This window comes from Python bivittatus, unplaced genomic scaffold (assembly GCF_059951505.1).
Source record: "Python bivittatus isolate LINGU-HERP-01145 unplaced genomic scaffold, Pbiv_v1 ctg000850_np1212, whole genome shotgun sequence".
Taxonomy (NCBI): Eukaryota; Metazoa; Chordata; class Lepidosauria; order Squamata; family Pythonidae; genus Python; species Python bivittatus.
The window spans coordinates 42,569,101-42,587,759 of NW_028277112.1; the positions used below are offsets into that span (position 1 = coordinate 42,569,101).

The following is an 18,659-nucleotide window of genomic DNA, read 5'->3' on the forward strand; positions in this document are numbered from 1 at the left end:
AAAAGAGACAGTATTAGATGTTTACTTATAAATATTAAAATAGAGATCATTTTAACAAGGCAACAATTACTATGAATCAAAGCTGAAGGCACTTCTTACCTAAAGAATGGATTCTTTAAATCAAGTACATTCCCTGATTTAAAGCCTGTTTCATCCACTATGGCAACAATCTGAATGTCATAACTCTGCCTGTGTCATAAATAGGAAATACAGTTTAACATACGCAACTGGATATTTAATATTTATTAAACAATAAATGGGGTGATACTCTTGTTTTGATCATTTGACCCTAGAATGAAATTACTGTTTTATGGGAAGGATTAACACATTCTCCAGAACTATTTCTCATAAAAAAATATAGCATTACTGAATTTTGGAGTGGGGGCTTTCCAAAACAGATACATTGCTGGAAAAGAAGCACTTAGGTTCTATCATGGGTTTATGCCACTACAAAAACAAAGAGGCTGAACATTGGAATGGGTCTATTAATATAACTGTATTTGTCTTCAAAATATATATTTTTGAAACTCTTCAGAAGCAACCTTTTGAAAAATGAGCTTGCCCATCATTAATGCATAACATTAGCAGTAATGTTGTAAATAATGTTAAGATAAAATTGAACTATTAAAAGTAAGTCCCTATCTTGTGTACCTAGCAATCTAGACAAATTAATTAGTTCTATCTTTGCTCTAGAAGTTTAAAAAATAACATCTTTTTAATAGTAACATAAGTAACATTCTGGAAAAGAAAATACTAGGGCTGTGTAGATTTCAAAACTGATTTGAAACAGGTTCAAAACACGCTTTGAAAGCTGTTCTGTTTAGATTTTTTAGGATTCCACATAAGCCTGAAAAACAGATGCTTTAAAGAGTCATATTAAAAATGTGGCTGCTTTTCTGAGTTAGTTCCTTAAACTTGCCATATTTTTTATCAGGCTCATACAGAGGCCTGAAAAAAGATTTTGTTGCCTTAAAAAGTAATTGCAAAGAGTGGTTGCCTAATTTCTGAAGTAGTTTTTCCAAATCATTTTGGAAACATGAACATCTGATGTGATAATTTAAAAAAAATTTCCCTCAGATTTTGAATGTGCTGTTATTCTGGGCAAATGGAGTTTAAAACCATTTATCAAAAACAACAATTTTGTGAGTGGCCACTATTATAATTAACTCTCCCTGAACTGCAACATTTCTTTTTTTTCTGACTTCACTAATAAAACTTGGCCCACTTGACACACAAAATATGCATATAAAGTCCTCTTTATGCATTTGTTAAAGAGGACTGTAGGCCTGAAAAACCAAGGCCACAGCACATTGTTTTAGAACCTAAGGCACAATAAGCACTGTTCTTTGCTCTAATTACCTCTGGGGAATGTTTTTTCTGGAATCATTATTAATTGCTACAGAAATAGTTTTGTAAACAAGGAGGATTAGAAAAGTAGATAGTTATGCAATGGGGAACACTACTTCACTGAGCCCAGTAAGTTACTGATACTTTTCATCTTTGAAAGGTAGCTCTTGACTGAATATGAGTAATGTTTAAACAGAGTCCTTGGAGCACTAGGAAATGCTAATTGAAATATCTATTTATAGGAATTCTGTATTTCAACAGTTTTTACTAGAATCTCAGATCTGGTCGTCTGTGCACTCGGCAGTTTATTTTTAAAAAGCTAATGGAAGCTGGTGTTTTATTACAAGTGTATAAGCATAAGACAAAGGTAACGAAATGAAGATTGTAATTTTTAAATGCCCTATTTTAAGTGGTCTTGGGTGCCCATTCCAAACGGAAAGGCAGAATACTATATAGGTAAAACAAGCTTCTTAAACACAGCATCCCCAGCAGGTGAGCCTGTGAGTAATCCAGGCTTCCCTTTTTATTTCATTCAAAATTACGGATTATAACGGTTTCTACCCTGGAATTTGTGCCTGAAATTCCAGTTTCAGATTCTCAGTTGGTCCTTTTGGTAGCCATTTTACCAACCAGATAGCTGAATTTGACAACCCTACCAACTTTGGAACTTCAGGCATTTATATGTTTCTTTGAATATGGGGCTCTAAAAGTATAAAGGGCTCTGATTTCAACCCAATCATCACAACTTATGCAAAGTAAAGATACAGACAATATGGAAGCCCCATGAAGCACTCAAGTTCCAATGTGCATATAAACATCTTCCTTGGTACCCATCAGATTTCATGTCCCAACAGAGTTTACACATTTTTAACAGCACTTTTAAATTAAAAGAAAATGGGAAGCTGACATGTTGCAAAGCAGAGTACAGTATTTCTAACACTGCCCCTGGACTCCAAATGGGCATCCATAAGCTTCTTAGAACCTAATTGTCACGGACAGCTGTAATTCAGTGCTTATATGAGAGTGGGCAACCAAAAGGACAAAGCTAAGCAGGCACAATAAGGAGCATCCTGTCAATTGAAAAGGAGGCAGAAGGAGAGGCACTGGTTTTTTGGAAGTGGTTATGTCTTCCATGGCAGCCATTTTATGAGTGGGCAAGCCCTTCAGGTAGCCATTTGGCAAGAGCACTCACAGATGTCTTCAGAATTCCAAATGTGGCCATCAGCCCCCAAAGTTGGAGAATCTGGGCAACAGCAATGACTAACTTCTAATATTCTGTATTAATATGCATTTGCTGGTTCTTATTTATATCTAACTATTTTCTGCAGATCATGCTAACATCTTTTCTGGCTAAACACAGGAAGCATATGTTGCCACAGTTGGATTGCCCAAATATACCTCTACTGACTTCACCAATGTTAAAAGTAACAGGAAATAATCAAAATTATTCCGCTAAGAATAATTATTCTGCTAGATATTATGTAGGACAGCTGGGCAGAATTAACCTTTCATACACTATGAAAGAAATCTACTTACCGTTTATTTGCTACAAATAAGACTTCCCCTGAAAGTGTTTCCCCTTCTTTGGCAAAGAGAGGAGTTTGAAAAAGGCAGCGCACTTGATACCAATGTGTCAAAGGCTCTGTTGGAGCAGTTGAGAGCCAAACCGTTACCCTTAAAATGAGAAATTAGATAAATGTGAAGCATCAAAGAAGCTAAGGTTGCGGTAAAGCAATTTCCTGAATGTTCAAGAGTAAGACAGTGACACAGTTCCTACGTTACTATTCTCGGAATAGAAGAAGCTTCTATTTAATAGACAGAGTTATAGCTCCCAGGAGTTCTTCCCTCAGCAGAAGACTTCTTTTGTGAGTGCAATTCTCTTTCAATTCATAGAAGAAAACTTTCTAGTCATTATATAATGTCTAAGGAACTAAAGAATATAGTCAAACCTAAATCCAATAAATAAAAAGATGAAGCACTATAAATAAAGCAATGATTTTGAGAGAGAGGAATGGAAAACACACCATAGAAGTCAATGCTACTCCACCAAAGTTATGGCTGTTAGGACCATAGCCTCAAACACAATATAATGATTAAGCTTTCTGGTTTGCTTTAAGACAAACACTAAAGGAAATAAATACTCTTGCACCTTAGCCATACTTCTGTGTTTACTATATTCAAGATTAAGGAAACTCACTACTTGATGTTCCTAAGCTAAATTATCCAAAACAGAAGAATCAGTGCTTTGGATTCAGGAGGTAGCATTCTTGATAGAGCTACATACCCACTGAAGGATCAGGTTTGCAAACTAGCTTCTTGAGACCTAAACAACTCGTTGGCTCATATTTGCTGAAGTTGATGTACAGCTATAATTCCTCCTGGACTGAGCTACAGTTATCCTGTCTTGCTAATTAATGTTGTGCTATTATATGGGGAAGCCTTCTTGGAAACTTTAGTTTAGAACACAGTACTAGGCTGCTAATTGGTGCAAATCCTAGAGAATGTATTTTTATTGTTCTTTGAAATAAATTTGCTGACTGTTCTTCTGTTGCAAATCACAATTCAAACTGCTGATGCTTACTTTTAAAACTCTACATAGTTTGGGATACTGGTATTTGATATGTCTTTTTCAACATATTATTATCCATGCAATAAAGTCATAGCTGAAGGCTATGATATGATTGATTCTCCCTTCTGGAATAAAGTGGGTGATAATTGGGAAGAGATTCATATTATAGCAAAACAATTCTAAGATGCTTTCCAGAACGGTGCATTTTTCTGTACCTTGGGCATAAAGTCTTTATTAAGATGATTTTATTTTATTCTGATGCAATTTCTTTGTACATTTTATTCCTTTTCAACATATTCTTTTAATTGTCCTTGTCCACTTGATGGCCTGCTTGAAAGACTATGCATGATGAATCAGATGTAATGAAAAGAAGAAAAACATGTACACTGAAGTTATTTAGTGCTACTAGGAATGAGAAACATAATCTAAGATGAGAAAGTAGCTTTAGAGTCTGGTAGCACATTTAAGGTTAACCAACTTCATTGGGGTATAAGCTTCTAACGAAGTACAGATAGTCCTCGACTTACGACCACAATAGGGACTTGAAAATTCATTGTTAAGTGGTGTGGTTGTTAAGTGAGTTACGTGATCATGCCCAATTTAATGATATTTTTGTTGTGGTTGTTAAATGAATCACAGTCGTTAAGTGAATCATGTGGTCACAAAGCAAGTCATGCAGTTGTTAAGTGAATCATGCAGTTCCCCATTGAATTTGCTTGTCATAAGCCAGTTGGGAAGGTCACAAATGGTGATCATGTGACCCTGGGACACTGCAACCATTGTAAATACATGCCGGTTGCCAAGTGCCCAAATTTTGATCACATGATTGTGGGGACACAGCAATAGTCTTAGGTGCGAGGACCAGTTGTAGGTCACTTTTTTCAGCACCATTGTAACTTTGAACAGTCGCTAAACAAATGGTTGTAAGTTGAGGACTACCTGTAAGATGTTGCTTACAAAAGCTGATGCCCCTTTAATGTTGCTCAGTCCTGAAGGTGCACTGAGATTCCTTGTCTATTTTATTGCCACTGACTGTGGCAGCGCTTGCCCTCCCTCACATCTGTTTTGTACGTGCTGATCTCTGGGATGATATCCTAGATCCATTCAGGACCTGATTTGTTTTTGATTCACCACATTATCTGAAACAGACTCAGTATTTATTTTTGATGTGGCCAACTCAATGTTGAAAAGGAGAAAAAATACGTACAGTGAGCCAACGAATGCCACGTCAAACCAAAATGCCAAGCCGTGAATTAATCCAGATTGCATCATTTGGAATACAAAAGGGATTTCCACTCTATAGAAGGAAATTTTAAAAAAATTAATAACATTATTAGAAAACCACAATTAAAATATGAAAGTTCATGATGATTGGCATCCTTAAAAAAACATTTTACTAGAAATCAAATTAAATGGGTTTTCATCCAAGGAAGTATATCTAAAATAACAACATTTCTGGATGAAATATTTACTGAGCATATTTACTGAGTTCAACGTCATGTAGTCCTTAATAAAAAATGACTGCAGCCCAAAGGCAAGGAAAATTAATTTATTTAAATTGTAGGCCATCAATATTCACAGATAAAACATTTACTAAGTTCATTAATACTCTCACTGCAAGCTTGGCAGACCAAACTCTGTGTTTCAAGAACACATCTTAGATGTAACATCAGCATGCAATGAGTGACTAACAACCATTTTTATCCAATTATCTAAGACTTACCTAAATTGGATGGCAAACTATAAACTGCATTACAGACAATGCACATGGGATGGAACAGTTTATACTAAATTATGTTCTACTCTCAATACTATGGTTATTTTAGTAGAGCACACTATACTAGGATAAAAAACTACATATTTTGAGTGTTTCCCACTCAACATGCCGTACAGTGACTAGCTTGCTAATAAATTGAAAACTATACCAAAAAATAGTGGTTTAAAATGGAACAGTGTGATATGGAAAAATAGACTCTTACCTATGCAAATCTTCCTCTTCTGCTTCTATAAAACTAACAGTGTATTTCACTGTCCGGGCCATCAAAATTCTAATGTCAAATGTGTCCTGCAAATAAAAATGGAAAAGAAAAAACATGTATCATCATCTAGAGTAGGTCCTACAACTTCCATATGAAATTTCAATGTTAAATACAAAAATAAATCAATCAATCAAACAGCTGAAATCTTGTGTAATCACAGCTTGTGAAACATCAGTGTTCTCACATGACTTTTTGTAAGATTTTAAGATAGAATCTCAAGGTTTTATGAGATATCTGTATTTGCATGTGAGATTTTTACATCCTCTAATGGGACTAGGCAACATCTTAGTGGGTATGCATATGTGTAAGAAACAGAAACTGGCAGTAAGCTTAAGAATTCCTTCCTTGTGTATATGACCAATCCATATTTGCAATAAAGCAGCCAAAATAAATGTTAAGTCTCCTTCAAATCAAACTCAAGTCCTGTTTTCTTCTTTGGTAAGTCCATTCTGTTTTCTTAGCAGTAGCATGGAAGTGATTTATTACTGCCACTTTCTAGATTTTTTTTTGACGATCCAGTCTAGCCTACAGCCCTGATACTTCCTAGTAATCCTTCTTCCAGGTAATAACCCATTCAAGTAATTATCAAGCCTGCTAAGCTTTGAGACCAGTCAAGGTAATTTGAGGTACAAAGAAGGGAAAACCTATTTATTACTGTATAATGGCACATTGTAGAGAAAAAATTGCAGCTTCAGAGCTCCAGACAGTCCTAAATAATTCCACCTGATTTTTTTCCCCTGTTTTTGGAAAAAATTATTGTAAATAAAGAATATAAATGTTCATAAATTAACCTGTTTTGTCTTACACTTAAAAACAAAAATTTAATTTTTCATAAACAACATATTCTACATATGCTACCTTTCTTCCTACACAAATAAAACCCTCTGAATTCATTTCAACCATAAATTACAGACTCTTCATTACTTTTGAGCAGATTATCCTAAATTATAACTTTTTAAAAACCTATTAGCAATATTTGTCAATGATGACCATTTTCAAACAATCAAATAACATGTACTACTCTCACTGTTATCCGTGCCTGTGCAAAAATTCAACAAAGAAGCTGAAAGATTTTGGGGTTCTTCTGTTTATAACATAATTTCCAGGCCCCTTTTCTCCTTTTTATAAACAAATTCGTATGTTACATGTTGATCCTTTAATGCTGCCTTATATATTTTCAATAGTTTAGCATAATTAAATGAATCAATTTAAAAATGGGTAATTCTGATGCTCATTTCTATGCATTTTTAAAAAGAACTGTCAATGCTCTACTTCAAGATACATTTATACACCCAGAAATGGATGTTAAGTAGCAGCCTAACCATTTTGCTTTTTTTCATGTCAGTACAACCTAAATTATTTCACCCTAAATTATTTCATTAAGGGGGAGATAAAATAATTTTTCTCTTGCAACTGGAAAAGCAGTTTGGAGACACTGATTTTAACTAGAAAAATAGCAACAGGACATGAGCTAAACAACTGCTCATGGGATACCATTTCTTTTCTTATTTTGGATATTTTGGGTTGGAAATACAGGTGGTCCTCAGGTTACAACAGTAATTGGGACTGGAATTTCCACTGCTAAGCAACACAGTCATAAAGCGCGATGTCACATGACTGCATCGCTTAATAATGGCAATCCTGGCACTCCCTGTTGCCATCATGGGTCATTAAGCAAGGACCTCCTTGCAAGTTCCTTCCAGTTTCCAACAAGTAAAGTCAATGGGGAAATTGGCAGGAAGTTGCAAATCCCAGGCAGTTTGCAAGCAGGCTAGCGAGCAGATAAGTGGCTGCTGCTGGGTGTGGGAGGGTGCATGAGAGTGCACAAGTGGCCACTGAGGTACGGGCGAGCATGGTGGGCCAGGAGTGGCTGCTGCTGGCTGCATAGGTGGCTGTCAAGGTGTGGCACACATGCAGCAGGACCGGAAGTGGCTGCTGCCAGGTTGGGGAGGGTATGCAGGTGGGCGCTGTGAGTGGGAGTGCTGCAGGCACACGTGCACGCTATGGTGTATGAGATCCCCAGGATCTTGTGCTCCATAGCTAGGCTTCTTGGGGGAAAAGGCTGCAGGAGTGCAAGCAAGTTACCAGAAAGATTTGCGACCTTCCCTGCCAGCTTCCCCCTTGACTTTGTTTGTGGGCATCTGGCAGGAAAGGTTTCAAATGGTGATCACATGACGGGCGATGTTGCAACTGTCATAAGTGCAAGTCAGGTGACAAGCACCTGGATCACAATCACATGACTGTGGGGTGCTGGGATGGCCAGAACTTTGAGGACCACTCGTAAGTACCACTCATTCAGCGCCATTGTAACTTCAAACGATTGTTGAACAAGTGGTTGTTAATCAAGGACTACCTAGAAAAGGAAAAAAGGAAAAACAGGAAGGACAGAATTGTAGAGTTCCATATTAATGTGTAACGTAAGTCTCAGACTGGATATTATAGGCTAACTTTAATAAGCTATAAAATGGCAAAATGTGGCTTGAGAGGAACCTATGCCAAGATGAGGACAATCAATTAGAGAGAACCTTGAAAAAAATGTGTTGTCAAACTGACTCTTCTTGAAGGACAATAGAGGATATGTTTTGACAGATCTCAAGAGCCCCCAGATGGGAAAAATGGCTGCCTCTGGAACATAATGCAAAAGAAAGGCAAAGTACAAAGAAAGAAAAAGAGCAATTAAAAATAACTTACTACAATGGGCTGTCTGAAGTACTCATCTACTGCTGCATTACGGAGACTGGACAGATTTACCCCATAAAAACACTGCTGATACCTGGAAGGAATAATGTATTTGTTTTGCTTTTTAAAGTAAATTCAGAGAAAAAAGTCTTATGGACCTCACATAATAATGCCAATTCCATGTGTATTATTGAAAAACAAAGACACACACAAAAACACAAAACAAGAAGACTGCCCAAAGCATTTTTAATTGTAAAAATACATATTCTGACTCAGTGTAATAGTTTATTGGTAATTGCTTAATAGAGCAATTAACTCTGCAAAAGATTCCAGAGCCCTAAGCAATTTGGTAAAAAATAAATTTTAAAAGAATTAATGGTCACAATTCAGGTACAACATTAAGTTGTAATACTGATGTGTTAGATACTCTCCTTAAACCTTGGACTGATATCCAGAAGCTGGCTTTTACAACCACACCATGCATGAAATCTGGCTATGGATTTCACAGGTGCTTTTTCAGAGGAAAATAATATTTTTAAAGGCAAAACAGAGCTCTCTAAGTAGAGAGGCAGCAAAACTACTAGCAAGGATATTCTGGCCCTTGAAATAGGTATTAAGCACCAATTTAGGGAGGACTGCAAGTAGGCAAGAGAAACTCCAGACTTGAACCAAATCAATATGCTCCTATATTAGAACCATACGTAAGCTTTAAGATGAAAAGGAATGGCCAAGAAAAGACTATTAGTAGGAAGGACTTATCAAGCAAAAGCAACAAGTACCTGGACATAATGAAAACTCAGGGTTTTGAACAAAGGCTGTGCTCCACGTGGGTCTCATTAAAGAAAACATTAGTGGTGGTAGCGGTGATGGTGGTGGTGGATATTTGGGCTCACACAAAGAATTGTGTCACAGGATTCTTAATCCTGGTCTAAGGGCAAAAAAAGTAATTGTAGACTTGTGACTGATGCCACTCTGAACTTTGCTATCCATTAGAAGGGTGATAGCATTTTGTAAATGGGTTATTTTCCTTACTAGAACTCTATATTGGATAATTAAATAGCAGCATATTGATTTGTAATTAGATATGTAATATAACATCCTACTATCTCAGGATTTTTAATTTAATTAACAAAATAATGTGTATGCCTCTTAATTCAATTCATATACAAGGTACATGATGAAAAGAACAAGCAAATGTTTTTATTTGGGGCAGTGCTACACATTTTCCATTTGGACACTCTTTTCTGAACAAAAATGGAGATTAAATGGATATCCAGAGCCATGGTTTTGGGGAGTATCTTAAGCAAACATAAAATAGAAAACTACAGAAGCTAGCACAGATCTCCTTTTTGACAACTAGTGCATTTAATAAGCAAGAAATATGTGAACCTCAACAGCTGTGCCTTTATTCAGCCAGAATCCAAAAGAACCTGGATCCAGGTGGTGTGAGTGGAGGGTGTTACTGTATGATAATTGCATATTAATTTGAACAGCCTTTTCCAAGCTGCTTGTCTGCAAGGGATGATGAAAATAGTAGACCAACACATCTGGAGGATACCAAGTTAGGCAAGAGTGAATTAAAAACTTCTTCAACCATGTCTAGCATGCTTATTTTGTCAATTTAAGGTCCTACTTTTTCTCTTTCAAATTCTTACTGTACAACTTCACAGAGTTTGGTAACTTTATCTTTATTCTCACATGCCAAATTTTAGTACCACATAAAGCATTTCTGCAACTACTAAAGCTTATGCAGAATTGCTTTCCAGGGTTGGGTGCAGCAAAATCCAATATTCAGAAGTTTCACAATTTCATCAAGCCATCATCTGATGCTCAACAATTTTAACAACAACAGCAAGAAGAGAACCAATTAAACTGGAAAATGACTGGTGACTGTGAGAGAAAGAAGGTATACATTCACAGAAGCAAATGCAACCCCAAGGAATGTCTGCCAAAAACATACTTCGCAACACAATGAGAACTACTGCTATACAAATAATTTTGAACCACACACTTAGCCTTGCACAGTTAAATGGAAAATAATTAAAGAGGAATTAGTTCTTCTATAAGGATCCAAATTTAAGATAAAAAAATAAAGATCAACTTATTATTCCAGAGTCAGAATAACCTTATTGCTTTCAAAGATACTTTAATAATACATGAAGTAAATAAAACTAAAGTCAGATAACATAGTAAGCACAATACATAAGATGTGCAGGCTTTTTCCAACACAAAAATTACATCTAGGCAAGAAAACAAAACAGCCTGTAGAACTAGTTTATGTTTCCTGCCTTAAAAAAAAAAAAGGAAAGGTCACAACTTATTTACTGTTACAAGAGAATTGTAAATACTTAGGTGTATGTTTTAGAAGGTATAACTTCTAAAGGTATAATTTCTGGTTAAATAATCCAAACTGGTTACTATAAATCTGAACTGGTAAATAAAACAATGAATTAAACTGAGATGTGGAGATTTCAAGTAGCACAAGCAAACTACTGTAAAAAAATTTAGCAGAAGTATTCACTTATTTCATCAAAATACTAGTTTCTCTTAAACTTCATAGAAATATACTTTATATAAGCTTCGGTGCAATCACTGAGTTTCACCTAGTTTATACATCACAGCCTTGTTTGCATGCATTTTCAGACCATGCTTAAATTACTGCAAGTGTTTTGTTCTACTTGTGGTGGTAAAAGGTACCCCCCCAATACATGTGAATTGCATTCACTACCAAACCTGAGGTGCCCCCCCTCCCCAAATACATGTGAACTGCTTAAAGTGCCCTTGCAAGAAAACATTTACAGAAAGCTGAATTGACCCTGAATGGCGACAGGGAGAAGAATCAGACAGGAAGTAATAGCCCAGTAAACCAAATTGTTTACATTCACTGACCATACCTCAGATAATATGGCTAGCATGCCAACCTAATAGGAAAGGATAAATAATAAGATCACACAGATAGGTTTATCAAGAACATTCCATGCTGTAATTTACACTGTGTCTGTCTTATTCACTGTCTTGTCTTTGTAATGTAGTAGACCAAAAGTATATAAACTGTGGTTCTACTTTTGCTCAGGGCTGCTCAGCAAGCTGCCCCTGCTTTGCTCGGAGCCCAGGATACACTGTATCTGCATGCATGCTAATAAATTTATCTTGTATCTTCAAAGGTATTTGGTTGTTTTAGGAGTCAGGTTTTGGCCACAACATACCATATCTGTTCTTCAAAATACTTCAGAATGGCCATATTAGATCTGATATTCTAAATGACTTGTGATGAAAAAGTGTCACCAAATTAAAAAAAAAAATACAGTGGTTGATGTCTGATTTTTCTGAACAGGACATGTGAGAACTAATAAATATTTTAAATCCTATAATATGCTGTTTACAAATTGTGTTCTTACACCAATGCAGTAAGGAGATATAATTCTAGTGATTAAAACACTCCAAAAGAATATTCTGAACCAATTTTAAAGGATCAGATGATAATCTTAAAACTAAACATTTATATTTATATATTTCAGCCAAAAGCCTAGAGGTATCCGTTAAAATCTTCAAATTGAACTTGTGATTTCATGGATGTTTCAATGCCATTTTCTTGGCAAAAGTATGGAAGTAGTTTGACATTACCTTCTTCCAGAATGTTTTCTGAAATTCTCAGTCCAACCTATAACCCTGGATTTCCCACATAGTCTCACATCCAAGTATTAACCAAAGACAACCCTGTTTAGCTCTCTAGACTAGCCAAAGTCTTTGTAAAATATCATTGTGTGCACAATACAACCTGGGTGGGGCCGAGACTAAAGAACTACTACTATTGCAAAAAATACAGGACGGTATACCAGCTCCCCACACATCCTCAGAAATTCCAAAAGATCTTTCAGATGATCAGCCTTTCAGCCTACCAATAATTCCCAATCAGTTTAAAATGCACCCAAGATTGATCCAGGCTGTTTGCAGATCTATTTAGGCATGATGACACTATGAGTATGGTCACACCCCTATATTTGCAAGTACAGAAATCAGAGAACTGTCAGCTAATTAGTTCTTCACTTTTCTGACTAATAACTGAGCATAGTGAGAACAACTGCCCCTTGAAAGACAAGGCAATACAGTAATACACTGAAATTTCTGAAGCTGCGTTTGCTGAAATGGCATTTCTCCCTCCAAGGTTAAAAAGGCTGTGGCATATAAATATATTGTAATTGCTATCCCCTGATGGTGATATCATACAACTGGGTAGGAGGGGGTTGTGGCCATGTCTGCTCTAGTTCTGGACTGTACAACCATCTGAAAGACCACCAAGATGGTAAGAGTAAAGTGTCTATATACTTTCCCCAAGTACATATCTCCATTCTATAACCCTGTTCTTAGTTTTTTCCCATTTTGTCACCAAGCCTATGTATCTCAAGCTGTGAAATACTCTCTAAAGGGAGTTCAGCTTGGCAAGCTCATTATTCTTTCAATTCCATATAATTACATTTTTATTTTCCTGCAAAGAGTTTAACCATGGGACTGTTATCTATTTTATTATTTTGCAACTTTTAGTTTAGTTTTTTATATTTATACTTAATTATTTAATTATATTTGTAAAAGAGCCCACATCAGGAGGCTACATCTTGTGAGAGCAATGTAATAAATGGGCAAGCATGCGTGTCTGTGTGTACATACCTAAGTAAATTAGACTGCATACACTATCTGTGTACATCTGTGACAAATATAAATTTATGTTTGCAAATGAAAGTGCATAATTATTATAAGTATATTTGTGCATGCAGTAAGAGAGAGAAAACTTAAAGGTAAGTGCAAAGAGAAGATGCTATAAATAATTTTCTCTACACATCATAAATTATCATGGGGTCCTTAATTACATCTTTTTAATGAGCTGCTAAGTGACTCCTAAAGTAAACAAGTGCCTAACAAAATCCATCTTAAAATGCACTGCAGACATCTGTCTGTGTATTAATAAAAAGAACACTGAATAATTAAGGGGAATTTAGAGAGTCTTGTTGAGATTCCCAGTTTGGAATAAATTATCTTGCAGGTGTTTCAGTACTTCTATAAATATTTTGTGTAAGTGTATATGGATGGCTTTCTATACAGCCATTCATTTCCATTGCAACAGTAAGAAAAAAGAACAGAGAAAGAATCTTGTGATCATTTTGTTGTATTATAAAAGGACTATATTACTTTAAAACTTAGGCAGCATCCATGATGCTAGACTAGTCATGCAACAATAATACACAACAAATGAAAACTTGTGATAATTCACAGTAGTGGTAGTGGAGAAGGGAATGGGTAAAAGGTTATATTCTGTTTCCTTTCAGTGGAAGAAAGCAAGAGACACAAAAGAAATGTCTGCATTCCAAAGTATGTCCACACAAATGCATTGATATAGCCTATCTTTACCCTCTAATTGGCAAGAAGCATTGTGGGTGAATGTGCAAATGCCACACTCCCTCCCCTCAGCTGAAATCCATGATAGTATTTCATAACAATCATCTACGTGGACTCAGTTGGCTGCTATTCTTCAAGTACTGTATATGGTCCTAAGCATACCATGTTCAGCTGGCCCATATGGTAATTGCATATACTACCTGGGAGTTCTTACATTCCAGAACCATTTTCATGAAATACAGAGGGTCATCTTGACCATAAGTACAATATTCTACTTTTTTATTTTTGTAAAACTAGCTTTGAAAACTGTCTAAGAAGCAGCAGCAAATGTTGTGAGGGATCTCAGATTTCATCCTTGGCACCTAGGGCAGAGCCACTCAATGTCAACAGTACTGAGTACATATATGTCAGCTGCCTATGTCCCTATGACACTAGTGGGAGCCCCTCGGTTTGAAGAAATGCAGGTACAAATTGTCATACATCCATGAAGCTCTCGGGATAATTTTGGGCTGTACTGTATATATACTGTATATAAATGGGGAGCAAACCCCACAGTCACTCACACTGATGATGTTACCTAATTGGGTAATGAAATGTCTGCAAGCAAACAACCAACCTCAGACAGCACCAAGGACTCCACAGTTCAACCCTGAGCTACATATACACTGTGTGCACAATTATTAGGCAAGTGAGTATTTTGACCGTATCATCATTTTTATGCATATTTCCCACCTCCAAGCTGTTCAAACCTGAATGCTTACTGGATATAAGCATATCAGGTGATGTGTATTTGTGTAATGAGGGAGGGTGTGGCCTAAGGAGATCAACACCCTATATCAAGGTGTGCATAATTATTAGGCAGCTTCTTTGAGTTGGACTCAAAATCAACTCCCAAACCTACTGCCAGTTTTTAGAAGACACTTTCTTCAAGCAGTGGTACAGGAAAAAGTCTGCATCTTTCAAGAAGACCATGATGTTTATGCAGGACAATGCTCTATTGCATGCATCGAAGTACTCCACTGCGTGGCTAGCCAGTAAAGGCCTCAAAGATGAAAGAATAATGACATGGCCCCCTTCCTCACCTGACCTAAACCCTATTGAGAACTTGTGGGCCCTTCTCAAACGGGAGATTTACGATGAAGGAAAACAGTACACCTCTCTGAACAGTGTCTGGGAGGCTGTGGTTGCCGCTGCATAAAAAGTTGATCATCAACAGATCAAGAAACTGACAGACTCCATGAATGGAAGGTTTATGACTGTTATTGCAAAGAAGGGTGGCTATATTGGTTACTGATTTTTTGTTTGAAATGTCAGAAATGTTTATTTGTAAATTTTGAATGGTTTGTTTATTATTCTCACTTTAAGAGATGAAAATAAATGAGTGAGATGGGGGAATTTTCGTTTTTCATTTAGTTGCATAATAATTCTGCACACTAATAGTTGCCTAATAATTGTCCACACATAGATATGCTCCTAAGAAAGCCAAAACCTCACTTTTACTTTCTTAAATATTCAGGTTTGAGGTTTATTAACATTTTGGATTGACCGAGAGCACTGTAGTTGTTCAATAATGAAATTCATCCTCAAAAATACAACTTGCCTAATAATTGTGCACGCAGTGTATTCTCTTCTATTGGACTTAATATTTTAAAATGATTAACAAAACAGAATAAAAACTTTAACACTCCTAGTCAAACTCCTAGAAAGTATAGGCACTACATAATTTGTCAAATTTCTCTGCCTTAATTGCAAAGAAAGCAACCTGCTGTGTCACAAATGGGTTAGTACCTTGTAGGAGGAAATTAAAAATTACTTTCAGCATTCCAATTCCTCCTATCATCAAGGACTGAAAATAAACAACCACCCCTATGTTTAGCATACAACTGGCATTCCAATATTGAATGTGCCAGAACTTCTACTGCCCCTGCCCCACATACAGAGTCCATCTTGTGCTGAGATGCCTCGGAATCGGCCTTGACACATCACTGTATTCATTTTCTCAAATTGGAGACAACTTAGACTACATAATAATCCCTTTTCACTGGAAAAGCCAGATACTTTTCTTCTTGAAACTGGGATTTAATTCCTGCTAGCCATTTTAAACATAATATAAAGATCTTTCTTGCCCTAACCAATTACATACTTTTCAGTCATAGGCAGGATTTAGAAAAGCGAAACTTCATGTCAATTTTAAAGTAAGTGTTTTATTTGTTCAATACCTCATTTCCCCCCCTTGTTTATCCTTACATTCATATAAATCATTCCACACCTTCTCTTCATACCTTTTATATTCTATGCTTTGATTCCTCATTTATCTCTTTATACCTAAAGCAATTGTCCTAAAAATTACCAAAGATTGTATTTGCCAAATGCATATCATGCTTTCTCACTTCTGCATTTTTCTGACCTTAAGTTACTTTTGGCCTATTTCTCTATCAATCTGTGAATTTGTTGCACTAAATCTTATAAACATTTTCATTCAGATTTCCTTTCTTTTCCTAGAACACGTGCTGTTGCATACAATTTTTCTCTATACAATGGATATTTTGCAAATTATTTTGCAAATTATTTTGCAAATTTTCCCTTAATGTACACACATTTTGTGAACTGTAAACTATATCACAATATTCTGAAATGTGCAAAAATATATGAAATGGATGAATTTCTCAGTTATTCTTAAAAAATTGACTTCTGAACAAAATAAAAATTTCTAGGTTACAGGAGCTACAAATATCCATTTACAAATGTGCGTATTTTCCTTAAATGCAGAAATATGTAGATGTTTGTCTCCTGCATAAAGAATGTTATTTGCAAAAGCAAGTTATATAATGGCTAAAGCGCCTCCCAGTTCTTATAAAATCTTTGAAATACAGCCCCTGCTGAACTGAGGGACTTAGGTTCTTCATTTGCTTATGAAAAGGCCCTAAAACAAATACTCCTTTTTAAGTAAGCTTGTTTTTAATCGTTTTTAATTGTCTTATTTTTTATTGCAAATTGCCAAGAATCAGTGGAATAATAAGTTTAAATCAATAAATGAGCCATGTTTTCTACCAATGAAACTTCAAATAACTAAGAAGGTACAATTCAGTCCAACTAAAATGCATTTAATCAGTAAAAGCATCAGATAAACCTTCTGTGCTTCCTCTCAGACTACTGGATAGGCTTACTATGCATGAACTACCTTGGTGCAACTAATCCTTGAGTTGTTAGTATGACCTTATGGACTACATGCATGCACATATACACACACCTACAACATAACTCCAAATTGGGTACCTAGGAGCCTATTTGACTACTAGGACAAATGAGGAATGATCTATGAGAGGAAAGTCTCCATAGGTTATCCATCACATCTATTTCTCACCTGGCCTATGATTAAATAAGTCTCTGTGTTTAAGAAACAAAGGAAACTTCCTGTTTGTTTTGTACTGTTCAAGGTATACTTTAGCAAGAAGTGAGACTTTATATTTCTTAATAAATCTAGTTTTTACTTCAAATATAATGAATGTCTGTTAGCATTTATTTATTTATTCAATTTTGGTGCCACCCAACTCCAGAGCAACTCATTGATTCATTGTTTTATTCATTGGTAGCTGGTTAACTCATGCTCTGCATCCAAGAACTATATTATTAATATTTTTCTTTTAATGGGATATTCTGCTATTCAATTACTCAATATTCTTTCAGCGCTCTGTTTATTTTCAGGAGCAGATACTCTAACAAGGGGTCCTAATGAATTCAAATCTCAAACATCCTTGCTATTTCAGGAAGTAAAGGGCTTAAAAAACAGAGTACAGAAGGGGTGAGTGACAATGCTTGGAAACTGACTAGTAAACTCAGTCAAGCTTAAATACAGAAAATGTAAGAGGTGAGCATTGTCATGCCTTCCATTTGTTTTTGCCAGTCTCCAAGGTCTAACACAGGCCATAAGTGCCCATGGTTTCATCCCAGAAATATACTTTATTTATCTATGAATGGTGGATCCCAAGATTCTATGCCATTTGCCCAGCAGAAGATATAATGAGCTGGAAAATAAAAAGGCACCTGCTCTACAAACCTATCTGGATGCATCAACTTTTTGCTTTATCAAACAAGCAACTAAACCACAATGCAGGAGCACGTATCAATTTTCAGAAACATAAAATACACTAGAAATGATTGAGTGGCTTATGACAAGAAAATGTTCAGAGTTATAAAAATAGTATTGAGTTCTAAATTCTTTCCCATTGTACCTGACTAGTGATTACATCAAAATATTTAAAAACATTAAAAACTATACTCTGAGTATCTGAGTTTGCCTCAATTTTTCATTTTTCTCCTTTTTCTTCTGTTCTTTTTACAATATCATGGGCATTTATTTTAGGAATAATGACAAATAGTGGTGATATCAATATAAATATTAAATGTTTAGAGTTTAGTAGTGATTTTCAATTATTTCTTAAGATGATACAATGAGTCTAGTTTTATATATTCAATTAATTATTTAATCAGTGAAATAATCTTAAATGTTATAACTGTAAATTGCATTGATATTTTTGTATTGATATTGTAAATTGTATTGATATTTAACTTTTCATCCACTATGTACTTTTTTCACTTTCTTTTTCCTTTTATGTAGTCATTTATTTTATTCC

General features: G+C 35.6%; 1 protein-coding gene across 3 annotated transcripts in view; it reads right to left on the reverse strand.

Annotated features, from left to right (window-relative positions):
* The window catches only part of LOC103058753 (histone-arginine methyltransferase CARM1-like), a 68,670-nt gene that overhangs the window by 2,375 nt on the left and 47,636 nt on the right, over window positions 1–18,659 (reverse strand). For 2 of the 3 annotated variants that reach the window (XM_007423376.4, XM_007423377.4), the window contains exons 8-12: window positions 8,647–8,728; window positions 5,896–5,981; window positions 5,124–5,213; window positions 2,884–3,021; window positions 100–189 (exon numbers count right to left, since the gene is read on the reverse strand). In XM_007423376.4, coding sequence (XP_007423438.1) covers window positions 100–189; window positions 2,884–3,021; window positions 5,124–5,213; window positions 5,896–5,981; window positions 8,647–8,728 — 486 coding nt within the window. The remainder of the gene's footprint in view (window positions 1–99; window positions 190–2,883; window positions 3,022–5,123; window positions 5,214–5,895; window positions 5,982–8,646; window positions 8,729–18,659) is intronic. The other variant, XM_025163513.2, reaches the window with a different exon arrangement.